The sequence below is a fragment of the Electrona antarctica genome (assembly GCF_951216825.1).
Source record: "Electrona antarctica genome assembly, chromosome: 16".
Taxonomy (NCBI): domain Eukaryota; kingdom Metazoa; phylum Chordata; class Actinopteri; order Myctophiformes; family Myctophidae; genus Electrona; species Electrona antarctica.
In genome coordinates this window covers 21,070,075-21,092,047 of record NC_136797.1, presented here as the reverse complement: position 1 = coordinate 21,092,047, position 21,973 = coordinate 21,070,075, and the positions used below count along the sequence as shown (strand labels likewise).

At 45.2% G+C, this 21,973-nt stretch overlaps 1 protein-coding gene across 1 annotated transcript in view; it reads right to left on the bottom strand.

Annotated features, from left to right (window-relative positions):
• col5a1 (procollagen, type V, alpha 1) overlaps positions 1 to 21,973 on the bottom strand; it is a 156,079-nt gene that overhangs the window by 26,624 nt on the left and 107,482 nt on the right. Inside the window, exons 28-44 of the mRNA XM_079523820.1 lie at positions 21,721 to 21,765; positions 20,455 to 20,508; positions 16,201 to 16,308; positions 15,424 to 15,477; positions 13,175 to 13,228; positions 11,703 to 11,747; positions 11,053 to 11,106; positions 10,288 to 10,332; positions 10,103 to 10,156; positions 9,310 to 9,363; positions 8,993 to 9,046; positions 6,098 to 6,205; positions 5,232 to 5,321; positions 3,881 to 3,934; positions 3,287 to 3,394; positions 2,492 to 2,599; positions 8 to 61 (exon numbers count right to left, since the gene is read on the bottom strand). Coding sequence (XP_079379946.1) covers positions 8 to 61; positions 2,492 to 2,599; positions 3,287 to 3,394; positions 3,881 to 3,934; positions 5,232 to 5,321; positions 6,098 to 6,205; positions 8,993 to 9,046; positions 9,310 to 9,363; positions 10,103 to 10,156; positions 10,288 to 10,332; positions 11,053 to 11,106; positions 11,703 to 11,747; positions 13,175 to 13,228; positions 15,424 to 15,477; positions 16,201 to 16,308; positions 20,455 to 20,508; positions 21,721 to 21,765 — 1,143 coding nt within the window. The remainder of the gene's footprint in view (positions 1 to 7; positions 62 to 2,491; positions 2,600 to 3,286; positions 3,395 to 3,880; positions 3,935 to 5,231; positions 5,322 to 6,097; positions 6,206 to 8,992; positions 9,047 to 9,309; positions 9,364 to 10,102; positions 10,157 to 10,287; positions 10,333 to 11,052; positions 11,107 to 11,702; positions 11,748 to 13,174; positions 13,229 to 15,423; positions 15,478 to 16,200; positions 16,309 to 20,454; positions 20,509 to 21,720; positions 21,766 to 21,973) is intronic.

Below are 21,973 nucleotides of genomic sequence, written 5' to 3'. Positions count from 1 at the left end.
CACTCACGTGTTCGCCCTTGTCACCTTTGCCTCCCTTCTGGCCTGGTTCTCCAAGCTCTCCCTGAAGATGACACACACGCACGCACACACACACACACACACACACACACACACACACACACACACACACACACACACACACACACACACACACACACACACACACACACACACACACACACACACACACACACACACACACACACAGGACATTGATTGACATGTAAAAGGGAACAAAAAAAACAAAGGGAAGGAATGCATAATATTAAGATTTTTTGATCAAGCATCATATGGAACAGATGGTAACAGAGCGACACACTACTCTGCCTACATTCAAATGTATTCTTCTGTAGTATCTGTACCGTATTAATATAATTTTTTGGTGTCCATTGCACTGCCCTCCCGATTCAATTGGCACATTCTTCATCAAGCAGTCAAATATACCGAGTGACACTTATTTTATTCAGAAACTGATCTAATCGCAGAAGAAATATTCTCCACCGAGTAAAATAAATAAATATAAATCAATCGATGCAGAAGCGTTCACGGCCGAATCGCAATTTTGACACCACTAATCCTGCATCTGTTGAAATTTCAATTTTGGATGTGCATGAATTATCTGTAATAGCATTTTTATAAAGATTTTTAAAAAAGAAAAGAAAAAGAGTATTCAAAAACTAGACTTTTGAAACCCCCAGTCTCAAAATGGATGAGATAAACTCTATATTAAGTTTTTATACTGTTTTTATCGGCTCATGCTCATTGATATGACATGAATTACTTTTAGGATTTATTTATTTCAGAACTTTTATGAATTTCTCCAATTCTCCAAGGTCTTTGGAGGAGACAGAGAAATGCAATAGAGCACGCACATCCACTAACTAAACTCCAGGTGCTGGGCCGAGGTAAATAATAGAAAAGAAAACACTGGACTAAGCTTAAAATGTTTTATTGAAGGTTCCTTACAAAGTGGACATGACGTTTCGATGAAGTCTGACGAGGAGCCGCGTGAGGCTCGAAACGTCCACTTTGGTGTAATGAAACCTTCAATATAAGCTTTGGAGCTTAGTCCAGTGTTTGGACCTTATTTTCTTTGAATCTTTGAACTAGGAGATTATTTTTTCCCCCTAAAGCTGCTTGCGGATGGAAAAGCAATCTTGACATTGGATCCATCTGAAGTCAACACAGGTTATTTTTTTCCCCTTCCGTTCCCTAAAAAGTAACATACAGGGTTTCGCCCTGACAGCGACGACATGTCCTGTCAGCCTCCTCTCTGATACAGATCGAGCTATAAGTATACCTCACGACTGAAGGTGGGCTTGACGAGAGACAGAGACAGAGAGAGAGAGAGAGAGGTGAGTCATTCGTGATGCCGGCAAGCCGAAAAAAAGAGCCATGCAACCTGTTTGCATCACCGCACTAGTCCAGGCAACAACATCACGAAGCAAGCCCAATTTCAAAGCCACTTACGTGATGTGTTTGGAGAGGTGGGGATAAAAAAAGAAAATATTGACTCCGACTCAAAGTAAATCCTTTCAGGTGTTGTACTGAAACACAATTAGACTGCATAATAAAGCCTTTTGCAGTTTGTCCGTTCCCTCCGGACAGGACGTATAATGAGAAAATGTCTGAGTTCTGTGTAAACGTTAGCTTGTGAGATCCTTGTTATCTGCATTGCCAAATAACCCCCCATGTCCCTCGCTACACCGCAGGGACTCGAGCCTTGAGGCCAGTTAAGAAGAAACTAAAGGCATTCTTCAAAGCTATTAAAGTTGATCTCTCTGCAAACGTTGTCTTGGGTGTGTGCGTGTGCGTGTGTGTGTGGGTGTGTGCATTTCACAAACTACAAATTAAGTCATCTACTCACACAACACTCTGATGGACACCGCTTTCGCTCTAACTCACCCATGTGTACACATTCACATAAATGAATAGTATACTGTACAGTACATGCCAATCAAGAGGATCTTTGCCTGTCAATCATCTCAGGCAGCCTGCATCGTCGTAGTAGAGGCGAGATCAATTATGACTCATGCTTAGTCGCACTTAACTGTGTGCGCTTCTGCACGCACGCACGCTGTCATTTGCGAATATACAACTTCACACTGCAGTCACATGCAGTAATGCAATTAACATATACAAGGGTGACTTCACAGTCAAACCTGTTTGTCAAGGAGGGGTGGTACGACGCAACACTGTTTCAAATGCTGTGCCTTATGTCGAGGGTGCAACTTAAACTTCAGTATAAAGTTATGCCTTCCAAGTCGTTCAGGTGCAAAAAGACATCACGATGACGCCTTTGAAACGCGCTGCAGATAATGCCTGGATCCTGAATTGGCGCCGATTTGGTTCATGGTTGAAAGCTATAGGCCTTTTTTAAGTGTCCCCGTCACTGTGCGTCGCCCACTGCTATGTCCATGCAGACTACAGTAGCTATACGACAGTGCTATTGAGTCTGACAGTATAGACCGCAGTTTGACATGATACGCACCTTGTCTCCGTCCTCTCCAGGGGGTCCGGGGGGTCCTCCGGGGCCTGGCAGACCCACGGGTCCTTGGATACCGTCCCTACCAGCCGGGCCTTGAGGTCCTTTCTCTCCCTAACAGAAGATGAATTCAAATTGCAGAACATTTTCAGTCACGTTGAAAATGGCCTCGAAACGGCGTGAAACTCAGCGGTTCTCAAAGTGGGGTTGAGAGGGAAAGTTAGGAACCAAATGGACCATTTCGGGTCTGTAACTATGAGAGTGTACAATTGGAACCAAATGGACCCATTTGTACACTCTCAGACTTATGGGGGTCTGTGGTTTACTGCATACCAAACTGGGGCTCCTTGAAATGTAAATGTTTGTGAACATGGTGGGCCCTATTGTAAACATGGTGGGCCCTATTGTGAACATGGTGGGCCCTATTGTGAACATGGTGGGCCCTATTGTGAACATGGTGGGCCCTATTGTGAACATGGTGGGCCCTATTGTGAACATGGTGGGCCCTATTGTGAACATGGTGGGCCCTATTGTAAACAAGTGTAATGCTTTATGGTGTCGTCCACAGTTAACAGTTTTGTATTGAGTTGTGCTTGAAATGTACTGTAATTCTCCAATCGGTTAATAAGTCCATCAATAAATCAATCAATCAATCAATCAATCAATCATGTGAACCACTGGTGTAAATAATATGCTGTGAATTTTAAAACGAAAGCAGTACAGCAGATACACAACTTCCATCACATTTTGTGTCTCAGTGCAAAGCTCCGAGACAAGACTATAACTACAGTATATCCTTACCGGTCCACCTTTCTCTCCAGCCGGGCCGGGGGGTCCTTGAGGTCCTGGCCGCCCGGGAAGACCGGTGGGTCCAGCAGGGCCGGAACCACCGCGCTCACCAGGAGAACCCTGCGGGGGTCAGAGGTCACATTCACAATCATGTCGGCAAGGAACCCTATCTACAGCGTCCATATTGTGGGGGCTAACATTCGCTGAAAATAGCGACAAATGTGTTTATTTTTGCTGAACATATTTAGTGTAGATGGAAAAAAGGAAATATAGTCTTATATACTTATATACGTGTGTGCTTGCGTGTGTGTGCTTGCGTGTGCGTTTGTGCGTGTGCGTTTAAACGCTAAATAAGAAAATAGAATAAAATGATTAACCAGACAGAAACATGACTAGACATAATAGCTTCAACGTTTAAAAAAAACCAGAATCTTGATATCAGGTCAAAGTGGTGTTATGTAAGTGTGCATCTCATTATTGTTATGTAAGCCAGCCTGGTAGAGAAGCTGGTGGTGGGAACATGGCCCAGAGAGAGAGAGAGAGAGAGAGAGAGAGGCAGGAGGCAGAAGGTTATGGAGAGAAGAAAGACGAGCGCTCGGTACTCACAGCAGGGCCAGGTGGGCCGTTGGGGCCTTCGTTGCCTTTCAGACCGTGAGCTCCCTGAAAGGGTGAGAGAAACGAAAAGGTTTAGAAAAACAAACGTGTTTGAGAAAAGACTCCTTTTTCTTCCTTTTTCTTCCTTTTTTCGGCAGACTCCGCACCCCTGGCAGGCTGCTGTGCTGCTGCAACGCGTGGGCTTGTTGTATCCCTGTTCCTTGCCATACAGTGGGCTGCTTTCATACATTTGCGTTGCAAAATGGCCACTGAATGAAGGCTTTTTAAACTTTATTGCCAGAAGAGTGCCTTGGATTTTTATTCTTTATTAATTTATGATAACTTTCGCCAAGTTTAATGAGCACTTCCAAACTTAGAAACTTAGAAAAATAATCACCTGCAAGGACACAAAGTAACATGTAATAACATGTCTACGGTGGATTTCTTATGAAACAAACACTTTGAGGATAAAAAGAGAATAATTCAAGCTTTTCGTACAGCTGTTGGTGAGTTTGACGTTGTTTGATACAATCAGATAGGACGCTTCTGTTTGGATGAATGGGCTAGTTGCACCTTGTTAGCACCTTGCCATTAACTTATAATGGTAAGATGGCCGCGGTCTGCATTATGGTCCATAGGGTCTAAGTGGCTAAAGGCTACCAGCATACGTCTTGCGTGAACGGAGTTCGGCAATGTCATAACAACAACAAAAATGATGTAAATGGAGAGAAAACAAACACAATGCCTTTTTGGCACTTTTTCAAAAGGTAGCCAAACATCACCGACACCAATGAGAACATTGTGTGTGGTCAGAAATGTAAGATGCTCGTCTCGTTTGATTTTGTTTTATTTCCACAGTCGGATCTATACGTAGGTGCCAGAACCACCATTCCAGCACTGCTTACAGTTGGGTGGGGTCTAAGTCTTCGGCGCCCCGAAGCAGAGCCGCATGGAATATAAATCCACAGATATATCCACATTATAATGTCCACAGAGAACTTTCGGCAAGCCGATAAATTGTTGACTCCTTTTGAAGTATGCTTAAAGGAACAAACCGATGAAACCATAAACAAAAAAACCCTCAATGAAAGAATCAGATTTACAAAAGGATCGGTGGAGCAATCCGTCTTCCATGTGCCCTGGGCTAATTCTGCATCCCAGAGCATAAGTCAAAATCTATTTCTGTGCGTGTGTTACGTTTTAGCAGCCACGAAATAATGATGAGTGCGTGTGGGTTTGAACTGTCAGGGCCCCGGCTCGCTCGGGGAGAGAAAACGAGGCCCACTGAGAGAGATTGGAAATGTGTGAGTATTATAACGATGCTGGATGTTGGGACGGGAACAGAGCCCAGAGCGCCACTCACCATCGGACCGGGCAGACCTCTCTCTCCGGGGAAACCTCTGGGACCAGGAGGACCGTCTTTGCCGGCTGGGCCAGCGGGTCCGGGGTCACCCTGCAGAATAAGACACGATAAGAGACTGTGAATCCCTTCGTCCTTTTAAAACCCATTTCGACCCGAGATCAGATTCTAAAAAAATGTCTTCTACATCCTGACAGTTTTCTGAAAAAGCTATGTTTCCATGTCAGTCGTTCTTCGATTTTTCAAAAATAGCAGACCTACAAGCTCGTAGCGCGCCACTCGGTGGCGCGCTACGAGCTTGTAGGTCTGCTATTTTTCAATAGCTAAAGCATAACATGATGCTAACACCAAAAGGGGTTCCCGCCCAGAATGGGTTAATGGCGCGTGTCTTACAAGGTGGAGTGTGCACCGTTGATGGTGACGGCGTATAATATTGTCACTGTCAGGTTAAACCTTGCACGTCCAAAATGTTACTTTTCAAGAAATGGAAGAAAGATTGGATCCGCTGTGGTTATCATTTAGTCACACGCTCGGGTTCAATGCCTTTCATTACTTCGATATTCATAAACACGGCGATCTATAAGCTCACGTTTGAGCTCGAAGGGGTATTTTCACCTCTTTTCTGTGACACACACACACGAAACAAGTTTAAATTATTGAAACGCAAGGATTTCGCCTGACAGCAACGGGCATGCTAAGTTTAGGAAATCACAATAATTAGGCGATTAAAAATGGATAGGATGTTGTATTGCTGCGTTCGTTTAAAAATAGATTAAAGTGTTTATTTAGCAGCTTTTTATCACCATCCCACGCTTCGTTATGGAACGAATCAACCGCCAAGCTCAAAGTGACAAAAAAAGAGTACTCGCCTTGGCTCCTTCTTTGCCCGCCGCTCCGGGAAGTCCCTGCTCACCGGGTGGTCCTGGGGGTCCAGGATGGCCCCGGTCTCCCATTGGTCCCGTTTCACCTGTTGGTCCCTGTTGGTGGACATAATACAAATAATGTTACACATTTTCGCCACCCAAATTCCCTCTGGATCAATAAAAGGTGTCTGTCTGTCTGTCTGTCTGTCTGTCTGTCTGTCTGATACATCCACCATCCCACCCGTCATCAGCCCATGACTGTAGATAGGTGTCTATCATCCATCTACAGTATCTATCCATCTGTAACACCCGGGAATCGTACCTGGAGTGGAATCCTCCACCCCATTCGACTGGTATCATGTATTGAATCGGCGAAATCATCCGTTATCAGCACGTTTGAATGGTGCCAAAATGTCCATACTGGCATCCTCACTGTTCAGTATGTCATTATCTGCGATTGTAGCATTGTCATTATCACTGATGTCCTGACGGAGGCGCGCCGTGTCTGGTGGCTATGAGCTACATGAGGCACCGCCGAGCGAGGCGCTAGCCGAGCGAGTCGCCATGCCGAGCGTTGCGAAGGCCACCAGACCCGACTCAGCGCCGTCCGAGTTACGTCCTGATAGGCAGAGAATAGTATATATTAGTAGCTCCTAGTTCCATGCACCGACAATAGTTGGAAATGACACGTCCACCAGGGGGAAACCTTGACCAGGCTATGTGGTGAGGATGCCAGTATGGACATTTTGGCACCATTCAAACGTGCTGATAACGGATGATTTCGCCGTTCCAATGCAGAGATAACGGTCGAATCCGCTGAATCCTCCCTGTGATTCGGGGGGAAATATTAGACCTTTAGGCCACCAGGCTGACATTGTGAAGCACTCTTCTATACTCCACTACACTCATCCGCCTTTTGACCTCCTCCCACGGGGGAAAGCCGATCCGGGTCACGGCACCATTGTTAACCATTGTTAAGACCCGGGGAATCGAACCCGGGTCTCCCGCGTGGAAGGACAACATCTTAACCACTAAACCAAAAGGGATATCCCTGTGATTCGGGGGCTGATATTAAGACTTTTAAGGCCGTCGGGCTGAGGTTGTGAGCCACTCTAATGCTACACATCTATCTATCTAGCCAGCCAGCCAGCCAGCCCACCCACCCATCGATTTGGTAGGGAATAATATTCAGTCAAAGAGACGGGTGAGGAATATCATGAGACAGAAGGGCTCAAAGGAGATGAGGAGAGACGGGTGAGGAATATCATGAGACAGAAGGGCTCAAAGGAGATGAGGAGAGACGGGTGAGGAATATCATGAGACAGAAGGGCTCAAAGGAGATGAGGTAAGAGGATAAAACAAGCACAACAGGCTGGCATTCATTGTGTCATATGTTTACAGGGGAGCAGAGGGAGGCTGTGTGCGTGCGTGCGTGCGTACAGTACATGCGCACGCGTGTGTGTGTGTCTGTGTTGAGTGGGAGGTTTTTTTGCTGCTCATCACGGAGGCCACATACAGTCGCCCATCATCGGTGCTCTCGGCTCACATTAGCAGAGCCGGCTGGTGGTGGAAATGACTGTTAAATGTGCATCCATAATGGATGGAACAGCCCACTGCTGTAAAATCAAAGTGGCCAAACAACACTTTGGAGGCAGAGGAGGAGGGCTCATGAGACCCCGAGCCTGATTTATGCTCCGCAGTATACGGCGGAAATATACGATCTACAAGCTCGCAACGCGTCGCAGAAGCGACGCGTTGTGAGCTTGCAGATCGGCTATTCCCGGGGGGGGGGGGGGAGTCCCTTTCGTCAAGCCGCGAGATTGAGCCCCCATTGAAAGAGGGTTGTTAAGTCCAAACAGCAGCCAAATGATTACTTAATGGTTTTATTCCTTCACACAAATAAAGATAACAACGGCAATTTAGGGCATAAGTGACAGCGTTGGTGTTCGCCGAGTGCCAGCTCTGAGAGCATATTGAGATGAATATGAATAACAGTGTGTTACTGGCCATATGAATAACAGTGTGTTACTGGCCATATTCCAGATGAATATGAATAACAGTGTGTTACTGGCCATATTCCAGATGAATATGAATAACAGTGTGTTACTGGCCATATTCCAGATGAATATGAATAACAGTGTGTTACTGGCCATATTCCAGATGAATATGAATAACAGTGTGTTACTGGCCATATTCCAGATGAATATGAATAACAGTGTGTTACTGGCCATATTCCAGATGAATATGAATAACAGTGTGTTACTGGCCATATTCCAGATGAATATGAATAACAGTGTGTTACTGGCCATATTCCAGATGAATATGAATAACAGTGTGTTACTGGCCATATTCCAGATGAATATGAATAACAGTGTGTTACTGGCCATATTCCAGATGAATATGAATAACAGTGTGTTACTGGCCATATTCCAGACCTTGGATTTGTTTTGCTTTAACCCATTCAGGCCTGACGTCGACATTTATTTTTATTTTTTTTCTAAATCATGACAATTTTCGGATAGATTTGAGGCACATTTTAACGATTTTTCAAAAATAGCAGACCTACAAGTTCATAGCGCGCCACTCGGTGGCGCGCTATGAGCTTGTAGATCTGCTATTTTTCAATAGCTAAATTATAACAATGTTTAAAATGCTAACGCTAACGTGACATGGATGCGTTCCAGGTCTCAATGGGTTAACAGCGCCCGCCGCGGCGATTTACAATCAACGGAAAGACGCCTTGGGAAAGCGAGCGCTACACCAAATCAATGCGATTGTTTTGCCCCCATTCCTATTTCTCGCATGACACCCGAGGTTAGGATCAATGGAGTAATTTATGGTGTCGATGGGGGGGGGGGTTGTTGGGGTAGATATGGGAGAGATATGGTGTCTGTGGCTCACCTGAGGTCCGACCACCCCGGGGGGGCCTGGGGGTCCGGTCTTGCCTTGGAAGCCCTGTGGAGGTACAAGATTAAGAGGAGAGCGAAGATTGGAAGTGGCTCACGTTTGTAGAACACAGTGTGTAAAGTTACTGAGTACATTTACTTAAGTACTGTACTTTAAGTACAATTTTGAGGTATTTGTATGGTAGTTGAGTAATTCCAATTTCCGACTTTTACTTGTAAGAGCATTTGTATATTGCAGTATTGATACTTTTTACTTAAGTAAAACAATTGAGTACTTGAGTACTACCACTGTTGTTTAGGAGTTTTACTCACAGTCTCTCCTCTCTGCCCAGGGTGTCCGGGCAGTCCATCTTTCCCAGCGGGTCCCTGGGAAATAAAAAATAAAAACAGATAAAACATCACCAGTAAGCAAAATGATTGTCCCCTCCATTCCAGATAAGATCAGTAATAATACATTCACAGACATCCACAACGAATGGTGACATATTGTTTTGTTGCTGTCAGCGAAAATGGAAAAACAAACCTTTGCACTTGGTTAATACTTTTCATTCATTCAATATTTATATATGAATATATATTTTTGTGTTTTCCCAAAAGGAACTAAAATAGCAGATACGCAAGCTCACGACGTGTCACAGTGCAACGCATCGTGAGTTTGTACGTCAGCAAAAACTAATTCTACATTTGTGTGACGCTGTTTGTATGACGAAGTAGGGCAGGGTTCCCCAATTAATTTTCCTCAAGGGGCATATTTTGACTAGGGTACCAGGCTGGGGGCCGAGTCCGCACGCACGAGGTCGAGGTCTTGCCCTGAAAATGAATTTTCAGGGCAAGACCCCATTTGAAAAGGATGCCCAGTTTGACATGCATAGGCTAATGACCCCCCTTTAATGCCATTTATATCTGGGCCCCTGAAATTCTTCCAGGGGCCACAAGGGGGCGCTCCGCGGGCCGCAAATGGCCCGCGGGCCGCCTATTGGGGAACCCTGAAGTAGGGCATTGATTTATGGAGATCCAAGGTTTACGTCCTGACGACAGCGATCTGGACCATGTGATCTAATCTGCTGTATGTCGTCATCAAAATGGTAAATGTGTTTATGCTCACGGGTGGGCCCTTTGGTCCGGGGAATCCGGTTGGTCCTTGAGGTCCTGGCAGACCCTGAAATCGGAAGGGAAAAAAAAGACGACACATTTTGCTCAGTAACAGACTTTCTCTCCTGGAAACGGGAAATGTGGGAAATGTTGTCGCGAGGACGACGGATGACACTGACAGCACACAGCAGTACATACCCTCTCACCGGGAGGTCCTGGAGGGCCGTCGCTTCCCGAGTTACCCTGAAGAGATGTGCAGATGAAAAAAGAAACGGTCAAACAGAATAAAAGGCTGATGTCCAAAGAACAGAGCCATACAGTATCAACTAATACAATCATGCTGGCATTACTAAGCCAGCATTAGTAATTCCAGCCTAAGTTCAGAAGGACTAACGGTACAAGAACAGTGTGTTTTCAACCAGTGGTCCTTGAGGGGGTTCCAGGTGGTCCCCAAGCCGCTAAATGACGGAGAGTTGGTAACTTTTTAAGACTCTGAACTAAACCCCTAATTGCTCCCGATGTGCTGGTTGGTGCCTTGCATGGTTTCCGCCGCCATCGGTGTATGAATCTGCGTGTGAATGGGTGAATGTAATGCAACAATCTATGTAAAGCGCCTTGGATAAAGGCGCTATATAAATGCAGCATTTAACCAAATTTTGGACTCTCATAGATCTAAAACTTTTACGCTCTCAAGAATTATTATTTTGATCAACGCTTGCCTGTTGTCTCTCCTAATGGTACCAACATCAATGCTGCATGGGATTGAGGATAAAATCTTATCCAACGATAACAAAATATTCATAAGTCTTGGGTCTGAGAGGCTTAAATATCACCAAATGGTTGTCCGTGGCTCAAATGCAGAATAAATAATGGACCTTGATGTGAACAGGGATGAAAACCACTGTACCAGGACATCATTTTGATCTAAAATATTAATATCAAATATATGGCATCAGGGTGTACCTTTGGTCCAGCTTTTCCTGTTGGTCCACGCGGTCCTCTCTCTCCACGAGGTCCCTTAAGATCAGAACGGATAAGATAAGATAAGATAAGCAGTAGAGACATGAAACTTCTGACGAGAATTAAGATCCATTTATCGTAGGATGGTGCCACGTGCCAAAATGAGCGGATCGATCTACAAGCTCACAATGAGTCGCAACGCGCCATGCTGTGTGAGCTTGTAGATTGGGAATCGCGGCGCTCCCGACACCGCCATACGACAACGTATATCGTAAATGAGGCTTTGGAGTTGTTCTTAAAACCCATTTTGGGCGGGAACCCCTTTTGGTGTTTTAAACATTATGTTATAATTTAGCTATTGAAAAATAGCAGATCTACAAGCTCATAGCGCGCCACCGAGTGGCGCGCTACGAGCTTGTAGATCTGCTATTTTTGAAAAATCGACTGACATAGAAACATAGCTTTTTCAGAAAACTGTCAGGATGTAGAAGACATTTTTAGAATCTGATCTCAGGCTCAAAATGGGTTAATCTTTAAATGCGGTGCCATTGGTTGGTCTTGTCAACGTTGGATTTGTATCATGAGAACAGATTACCGTTTATCAGTGGCAATCTATATCAGCACAGATGTATATACAGTAACTGATGACCTACCGTTGGTCCTCTCTGGCCTCTCGGTCCAGACTTGCCAGCCGTTCCCTGTGTGAGAAGAGAAAAACACAATCGTCAGAATTCCATCATACTCAAGTGACAGGTAGATATGTATGTACTGTAGACATGGCCTGTGTGGCTGGCTCTGACCGAGGTCAGGCCAGACGCATTAACAATTACAATCGAGAATTCAATAACAACGGCCTCCTTTGGGCTTGAGGAAAATGTGATTTTCGTTGCCATTGATTTGGATGAAGTTTCAAGCTTCGAGTTACATCCAATATAATATATTACATACAGTACAAGAGAATATTGGCTTTTCTGCTTGTCTGGTCCGACACGGAATATATACTGAATTATTTTCTTTATGTGAATATGAGTTTTCCTGGTTTTGAGAATAGAATGGATGGTTTTGAGCTTTTTTTTAAGAAGTACAAATAACTGTGAGAATATGGTGATGCCATCATGGATTCTCTCGGCGCCCGCCGGGGCCTCAGCACGCTCACCACAACCATCATGGATTCTCTCGACGCCCGGGGCCTCATCACGCTCACCACAACCATCATGGATTCTCTCGGCGCCCACCGGGGACTCATCACGCTCACCAAAACCATCATGTTTTGTGAAGGAGAAAAATGCCTTCACTCTGACAAGGCATTTTTCCTCACGCAATAATGATCCGTCCATCGAACAGACAAAATTAAACATTGCCCACGAAGTACCACAACATGACGAATCGTTTTGTTTGGGTGGATCTGATCGCTCTTAATCGTGTCTTTATTGCCGCCTCGGTGTCTTCATTTCGTAACATTTCACTTCCTGTGTGGGTGGAACTCGTTGTGTCTGTCATATTGATCCCAAACTGTGGTAGAAAGTAACTTTTACTCAAGTGCATTCTTAGGTACTTTTACTTTACCTGCACATGTCCATTTAAACAAGAAATGATCACATAGTGATATTTGTCAGGTGAAAGAAGCACTGGTTTATTTATTTAGTAACGAACGCTCCTCTCAACCGGCCGGTCTCAATCATAACATTACGTTACATAACATTGGGTGTCTCTAAAGATGTCTGTTACCTGCTTCCTGGTCATGTGACCTGAGTAACCAATACATGACAGCAGCGTGTGTGGCAGCCAATCAGGACAAGGTCCTCAGTACGACTCATGTACAGTATGACTAGGTCTTCTATACATTTCATGAGCTTTCACCTGACAAAAATAGTATATCCGTTTTAGCATTTGTATCCACCCAATGAATAGTGTCTCCACCAGTGCTGTGAGTGTGTGTATTCACTCAGTGAATAGTGTCTCCACCAGTGCTGTGCTGTGCTGTGTGTGCGTGCGTGCGTGCGTGCGTGCGTGCGTGCGTGCGTGCGTGCGTGCGTGCATGTGTGCGTGCGTGCGCGCGTGCGTGTGTGTGTATTGATCCCAAACTGTCAGGGAAGAGAGGAATATTAAGTAGATGCACACATACCCGAGTTCCTTTCTCTCCGTTGGCACCAGGGAAACCCTGGAAACCCTGAGATCCCTGTGAGAGTGAAGAGAAAGTAAGAGAGAGAGAGAGAGAGAGAGAGAGAGAAATAGATTGGAATAGATTATTATTTTCATGAAGGATCAATAGAGTGTGGTCAATCGATCAATGGAACTAACATAAGTTCCATTGATCACATAAGAAGAAGAAAAAAAACAATAACACCCTTTAGAATGTAGAAGGGTGCATTTGGAGAAAATTAGATTTACCCTGTCGAAAAGGGAACCCTTATTTCAAAAGATCTGGTCACCCATTATTGAGATGCTTGTTGTGTTGGACTGAAGTGATTGAATACGATATTGTTCTGCCCCGTAATGTCATCTAATTAATGTAGGCCTAAATGTTTTTTAGAATGTATTGTGATGTTGTTTCTGTCCTCGGAGTGCGGTGTAGTCATCAGCCATGTCGGTTATTATTTTATTGTTGTCTTTTTCTTTGACGGTTATGTTTTGTCTCTTTTTATTGTAAGTCTTGTTTTGTTTGTATGTTTCTGCTATTTTTTTGACCCATCTGTAACTTGCTGTTTAAATATCACTGAAATGTGTGTATACCAAAAATTCATAATAAACAGATGTTTTTAAAAAAGAATGTAGAAGGGTGAGGGGGCCGTGATTTTTCCATTAATATTTTATATTATCTGTAATGTTTATTTTATTTGAAAGGGAAATATCCCTTTCACATTCAAATCCCAGCGGCATTACGCCACTGACTTGCAATAACATCCTTCACTGCCTATATCGTCTGCCTCACTGAAACCCCCACAGCTCCCCGACTTCATCACTATATACTGCAGAGTGTCGACGGCCGGTCGCCAGTGGCGTGCACAGACATTTAGAGGGGCAGGTGCTCAAGTGGGGAAAAAAAGGGCACTTTGTGCAGCGCGTGGAACCGGCCGGTTGCCTTAATAGTGTGAGATTTATAGATTGTGGGGCCTAAATAATATATTAGAAGCTTTTTATCAAGAATTGATCAATGTTACCATGGTCCACATACTGTACATTTTTTTTTTTTTTTCGAAAGGGCACATTGCCAAAAGGGCAGGGGGTGCTCTAGCACCCCCTAGTGTTTATCTGTGCACGCCACTGTCGGTCGCGGCATCAACATTCCGGAGCAGCACCAGCTGATTGCTGTGCTGTGTGTGTGTGTGTGTGTGTGTGTGTGTGTGTGTGTGTGTGTGTGTGTGTGTGTGTGTGGACCGCGAGACTGACTGACACCAAGAGAAGGCATGCTTGAGAGCCCGGCCTCTTTGATCAGAAGGCCTTTAATCATGTCCAGCAGCTACCAGAGCTCTGGCGGATGGAAGACGTGTTGAAGGGTGGCCCAGCAAGAGGTCTGTTTCCTGGCCTTGATATCGCCCCTGTCGGGAGCTGGAAACCTTGTACTGTACTATGTCCACATCCGTTCCTTTATTATTATTATTATTATTTTAAAAGAAAGACATTTTAGAAGTATATACAGATACAGGGGCTTGTGTAGTGAAAATGGATGTACCATTTTCACTTTTGTGTGATACTCTTGTATGAGGAAGTAGGGCATTAATTGATACAACAAATACAAAATAAAAATAAAGGACCGACAGCCGTGTCATCACGGTCGGGCAGAAACCTTGTATGTAGGTCCAAAGCGGCTATCTTTCAGGAAATCTAAAACAAAGGAACGGTGTTCCAATTGATCCAATGTACCAGTAGTTGTTGTTATTTAGTCACAAGCCTTTGTGAATACTTTTCATTGGCTAAATATTTATATGTATAAAACAGGGTATTTATTTGTGATTATGAACAAACTTTAACATATCAAATACGGAGATCCAAAGTTTCTGCCCCATGGTGACAAAATGCTGAACTTGTTATTTATCACACACGCGTGCACACACGCACGCACGCACGCACGCACGCACGCACGCACGCACGCACGCACGCACGCACGCACGCACGCACGCACGCACGCACGCACGCACGCACGCACGCACGCACGCACGCACGCACGCACGCACGCACGCACGCACGCACACACACACACACACACACACACACACACACACACACACACACACACACACACACACACACACACACACACACACACACACACGTGACATGGTTCATACTTTCAGAATGTGTCACCAAGTCATCGGTCGTCAGTATTATTTATAAACTATGACAATGACGTCCGGACGGGAAACATGAACGTACCTTTGGTCCTTGTCTTCCGGGATAACCTGGCAACCCAGGAACGCCGAGTTTACCCTGTGAATGAGACAAATGGAGGCCACCTTAGTACAGTACAGTACAGTAGAGATACTGCCCCCTAGTGGATGGCAGAGAACCCTTCAACGACCTTGTCCCACACACACCCGCCACCCATCAGCACCTCAGTACCACGACCTTGTCCCACACACACCCACCACCACCTCAGTACCACAACCTTGTCCCACACACACCCGCCACCCATCTGCCGTTTTGGGGTGGGGGGGAATAATCTATCTTCCCGGTCCATAAATATCCCCCACTACATCTGTAACCTTGCCAAACGAAGATTCATTGTAAAATGTATTGGTATTTATTAGAGATGTCCCGATACTGTATCGGTATCGGGGAAAGCATCGGATCGGCCCTTATTTGTCATCAGTCTAACCACCGATCCGACACAGGGGTAAGGGCTTGACACTATGGCAGGTAAATAAAATGCTGGGACATGTGGAGTTTGCTTTGGAGTTGCCCCAAACTGCAAGTGCACATTTGAGTGAGGAGTCTGCTATAAACACAACACGAGATATATAGCTAGATAGCTATAAACACAACATGAGATATATAGCTAGATAGCTATGAACACAACATGAGATCACGACACTGGTATCGGTATTCGGTATCGGCTAACACAAAAATTGAGGTATCGGATCCATAGTGAAAAAAGTGTATCGGGACATCCCTAGTATTTTATTGTCATTGTGTATTATTGCGAGACCTTACCTTCTCCCCACTGGGGCCAAGAGGGCCGGCATCTCCAGGGAGGCCTGAGCGACCCTTGGGTCCCTCGGGGCCGTCCTCTCCTCTAGGTCCTGCGGGTCCCAGCTCTCCCTGTTCGGGCAGAAGGCAGGACAAAAAATGTCAGTGCTCGGGGTCAGCGCTTCTACCAACCATCTCGTCGGACCACAGTCGAGACAAAAGACACTCGGGGCACGCCACTCGGTTTATCTCCCATCGCTATGGCCAGATGTTTCACTTGGGAAGTCCACTGTCTCTGGCGATAAATGGCCTTCTTCAACTAGTTCAGTGGTTTTCAACCTTTTTTCATAATGAAGGTCTAAATTGGTTTGGTTTCATTTTACGCATTTTAATGCATACTAGCGCATTATGATTGAAATGTAGTCTCTCAAGGCGGGCGTGTTGGCTCCCTCAAATAATTTCAAATGCTTTCGACTAATTCCTGAGTTTCAAATGTGTAGTCCTACACCTGCCATGTTGGGGACCAACAGGTGTTTCAAACAAATTAATTAGTTCTACGCCAATCAGACAAATTGAAACACGTGTGTTGGCATGGCAGGTGTAGGATTTGAAAATCATGATGAATAGCCTTATTTAGAGTGATCGGGAGACGGGTTTTGTTGAGACAGAAAAGTATTTTAACCCATTTTGGGCGGGAACCCCTTTTGGTGTTAGCATTATGTTATGATTTAGCTATTGAAAAATAGCAGATCTACAAGCTCGTAGCGCGCCACCGAGTGGCGCGCTACGAGCTTGTAGGTCTGCTATTTTTGAAAAATCGAAGAACGACTGACATAGAAACATAGCTTTTTCAGGATGTAGGAGACATTTTTAGAATCTGATCTCAGGTCAAAATGGGTTCAAAATAGACTTTTGTGAAGACCGCGTCGTGACTTGTCTGCTCTAAACGTTTCATTGATCAACGTTTACAGGGTGGGATCACAGACTCTCTGTAGTATTTCAAGATTGTGGCAGACACCATCTGGCTTAATCTTGAAATAAATGAAAAGGTTTGAGTATCACTGCAGCTATATTATGACAGCACGGACGCAGCAGCAGCAACCACCACTCCTTCTGGTAACTAAGGCCTCACTCACACGGTCGCAACAGATTGCTGTATGCTTGTTGTATACAAAGGGTGTGACACAGCTTGCCCCAATGCATTTCCAATGGGAGTCACATGGTTTGACACAACATTTGTCTTGTATGAGGGGGAGGGGCGCAGTCGAAACACAGCCGAAAGCCATACAACAGCTTGTAGTCCAAAATGTGGACTACAAACCATGTGACTTCCATTGGAAATGCATTGGGGCGGCCATGACACTCACAACATTCATACAACAAGCATGCATCAATGTTTTAAAGGTCTGAGTGAGGCCTTAGCATACAGAAGAACCAGTGTTGCAATTTTCTGTACTTTTACTTCTATTCCACTACTAATAGCCGATCTACAAGCTCGCGATGCGAAGCATTGTGACATTACACATTTGAAAGCTTGGGAAATGGGACATTCTGCATAATGCGTATACGTTCGAATATGTACTTTAAGATTTCTATATTGCAGTATTGATACTTTTTACTTAAGTAATAAATGTGAGGCCCGGGCCGGCCTAGCGGTCCCGGGGCACCTAGGCAGCTAATCCAGCCCGACAGCGTGTCGCGGGTTCGACTCCCAGTCCTGACGACCTTTTGCTGCGTGTCACTCCACATCTCTCTCTCTCCCCCCCCCCCCCCGTTTCCTGCAGTCAGCTTACTGCGTACACTATCAAACAAAGGCAGGGAGGAAAAAAAAGCCCGCAAAAGTAATAAGTGTGAGTACATTTTCCGCCACCGCTATCCATTTTTGTGTAGCAGCTGCTGCCTTTCAGAGCACGGTGCGTGCGTAGCAGCTGTGAAGGCTCTGCTTGAACAATCAAATAAGGCTATTTCCCCTGCTGTCTGGCCCACATAGCAGTTGTTAGGGTCCATTTATTGCCTCCCTCCCTAAGCTGTTGCCTTTCTCCGGCGCTCATACAGACAGACACTAGCAGAGGCCACCAGCTAAATGACAAGCATACAAACTCGCTCCGACAACAAGCCACCGACCACTGTGGCCCCACTGGTGCGTGAACAGGATCCAGTTAAAGGCTTGTTGAATGTGTGCTCGCACAAAGCTGCACACGCAAACACAAACACACAGACGCACGCATGCGTTCATTCATGCGCGTGCACACATACAGTACACGCATGCGCACGCACACATGGAGAAGTACACGGAAATAAAATCAAGCAACCATGACTGTACTTGACGAACATGCAGGCCAATCAAACAAAACTATATATACACACACACACACATATATACATTTAACACACAAGCCACGTGCACAAACACACTCTCTCTCTCTTCCTCTCCCTCCCCCCCACAACCATTAGCATGCTTGAAAATGAGCCATTTGGATTCTGGACCATGCTGAGAGTGTTTCTCCGTGCGGATCAGGCATCTCTCCTCAAATCCTCCACTTTCATCAAGATCTGCTTCATCTGGGCAGAAAGACGCAGCGGAGCCCCATGTCTCCCTCTCTCTCTCTCTCTCTCTGCTCTGAAGAGCTTTAAACTAGCCATCGATTGCCTCTTCCTGTCCTCTGCTCGTCTGCACAAAGCTTGGCCCGGGATCAGTGGTGAAAGTATGTTTACCGAAGCACACGTACTCCCGTACTTTTACTTTTACTCGAGTGTTTTCCGTTTCTCAATGCTTAATATCCACTTTAACCCCATAGGTTTGAGAGCGGACTCCCTCAGGGCTCCATGCTAGTGTCTTTGTAGTTTTCTGTTATTTGCGTAGGGAATGCTTTTGCTGAAAATACAGTAGCTTGATCGACAAGCTCACGACACGCTTGTGGGATCTTGTAAGATCGACTTGTAGATCGGCCTATTTCAGAATGAGAATTCTGAAGGACGTTAGTGTCACATGATGAGGTTCACGGGTGCAAAACAGTGGGTGACATTCATTTTTGTGCAGACTCCATCGTTTTTGTTACATCCATGAAAAGAGAAAGGGAGGCAGAACAAATAGTCTAAGCATAAAATAGCGATCAATGATCAACGTAGTCAAATCATTTGATTTGATTCTGAAACGGGACATTCTGCATAATGAGTCATTTTACTTTTGCTACATTTATCATATTTTGAGTACTTATGCTTTTAAAATATGCTTTCCTTTTACTTTAAGTCCAAAATTGAAGTACTTCCACCACTGCCAGGGAATACAGGGAATTGGGGGGTGGAGTGTTGGTTTTGATTGATTTATTGCTTGCTTGCGTACTTGCTTGATTGATTGATTGATTGATTGTAGAATGAGCACAGTTCGAGGAAAGTACAGTTCAATAGAAAGTCTGTTAAGAGGATAAACCCCAGAAAAGACTAAGACTTGTTTGCATTGGGGTCCTCCATTTTCAATGCATCAGAACATGTCTGATGTGTAAAAACGGTGGTTTTCCTACGACTTGACAGAAGAAAACCCTGGATGTCATGCAGTTTGGAGTGGGGAGGAAATCGGTGGGCACGCCTAACAATCGTTGCCCTTTTTGTCTTGAGGTCGTTGGCTTCTACAGGGAGGTAATTGGAAAGTGGTACCAGCGGGATGAAGAAGAAAATGGAGGGAGTCCTTATTATCAAACACTGACTCCTCTGAACCCACGCACGCACACACGCGAGACACACACACACGAGACACACACACACGCGCACACGCACACACACACACGCTCACGCACACACTCACAAACGCGCACACGCACACATGCACGCACGCACACGCACGCACGCACGCACGCACGCACGCACGCACGCACGCAGGCTGCCTGCCACCTGGAGCAGCAACCTTATGTTTGCTCATTATACCCACAATCCCACAGTGGCTTTAGATGCCACAGAAAAAAAAACACACAAACAACGAATTGGTCGATACCACGCGATTAGTTTGAGTCAAGGTCACAACCAGAGACCCGGAGACCATTTTTCTAAATAAAAAAAATAAAAAAAGTATTTCTCCAGTGGTCACATCCACCGTCAAGACTCCAGCCAGGGCACACCAGAAAACAACAACTTGAGCAGTTCAGATCTTTCCAACTTTGTGTGGGGGTTTTATCGACGGACGGGAGGGTTTGTTCTCAGTCGGGGGGGGGGGGGGGGGGGGGGGGGGCAAAGATTGCAGCGGTATTGAGCAAAAAAACAATGAAAGGAGGAATTTTGTCTTACCCTGTCACCTTTGAGGCCCATATCCCCCTTGAAGCCAGGGAATCCATCCTCGCCCTGGGAGCAGGGAAACACACAGAAGAGAGAACCACATCAAAACATTTGGAGGAAGACAGGCAGAAAGTCAGGGCAAGTTTCTGTTTCCATTTTTACCATAGAAATAGAAACCACAGAAATTTACTTTTAGGTACATTTTTAGGAAATTAGGTAAAAGTGACTTAAGTACATTTGCTTAAGTATACTGTACTAAAGTACCATTTTCAGGTATTTGTACTTTATATTTGGGTATTTCCAATTCCCAACACTTTTACTTCTACTCCACTACATCTCTGAGCCATAAATATTTAACTTTTACTCCACTTTACTTTTACTCCAAAATGTGTACAATGAGTGTACATTACAAGTTTGAGACCACAAACTACACTGCAGTGCAAAGTGTTAATCAGTGTTAATTTTACTCTGGGAGTGTACAAATGGAACCAAATGGACCCGTAGGTGTTAATTTGGCTCCATTTGTACACTCTTGCGCATTATGCATACATCCGCAGTCAAATGTAAGTATGTATGGATCTCAAAATATCTGGCTGTGTCCAAAATCACGCCCGTCATCACTATACAGTAAGTATATAGTGTACCATTAGTGATTAGGCTATTTTGTAGCGGTGTGTAGTGAACGCGTAGTGATCATATCGTGGACTCATCTCTTCCCACAATGCATGGTGAAAACTGTCATCTGGAGGTCCTCGAGGCACCTATAGGGAGGTCCTCGAGGCACGTCACACTGGGAAGAGACCCCGGGGAAGACCAAGGATGGGACGGAACGATCACATCGACTCACTGGCCTTGGAACGCCTCGGGATCCCCCAGGAGGAAGTTACTAATGTTGCTCTCTGGAGAGGGAGGTCTGGAGCTCTTTGGTGGAGCTTTTGACCCCGCGACCCGACTACGGATAAGCGGTTGAAGATGGATGGATGGATGGATGGATGGATGGATGGATGGATGGATGGATGGATGGATGGTGAAAACACCATGTGATGAATTAAAAATGTCAGACGTTTATCTGGCACACGACAGCCATGACGTCATTAACGGCGACCCGTACACAATAGTGTCCGAAATGTGTGTTCCAATGCATGGTTTTTGCAGATTAGCCTACGTCATATGGCAGCCAAGTCTATGGACTTTTTAATGTTAGTTTAGAGCGTGTACTGCAGGTCTGTGGACTTTGAGAATATTCGAATTTTTGTTTAGAGCACTGCATTCTCTTACCTTCTCACCCTTTCCTCCCTTCAGACCTCGAACGCCATCAGCGCCCTGCGATACACAGACAGACAGACAGACAGACAAGACAAGACAGACAGACAGACAGACAGACAGACAGACAGACAGACAGACAGACAGACAGACAGACAGACAGACAGACAGACAGACAGACAGACAGACAGACAGACAGACAGACAGACAGACAGACAGACAGACAGACAGACAGACAGACAGACAGAGACAGAGAGATACAGACACA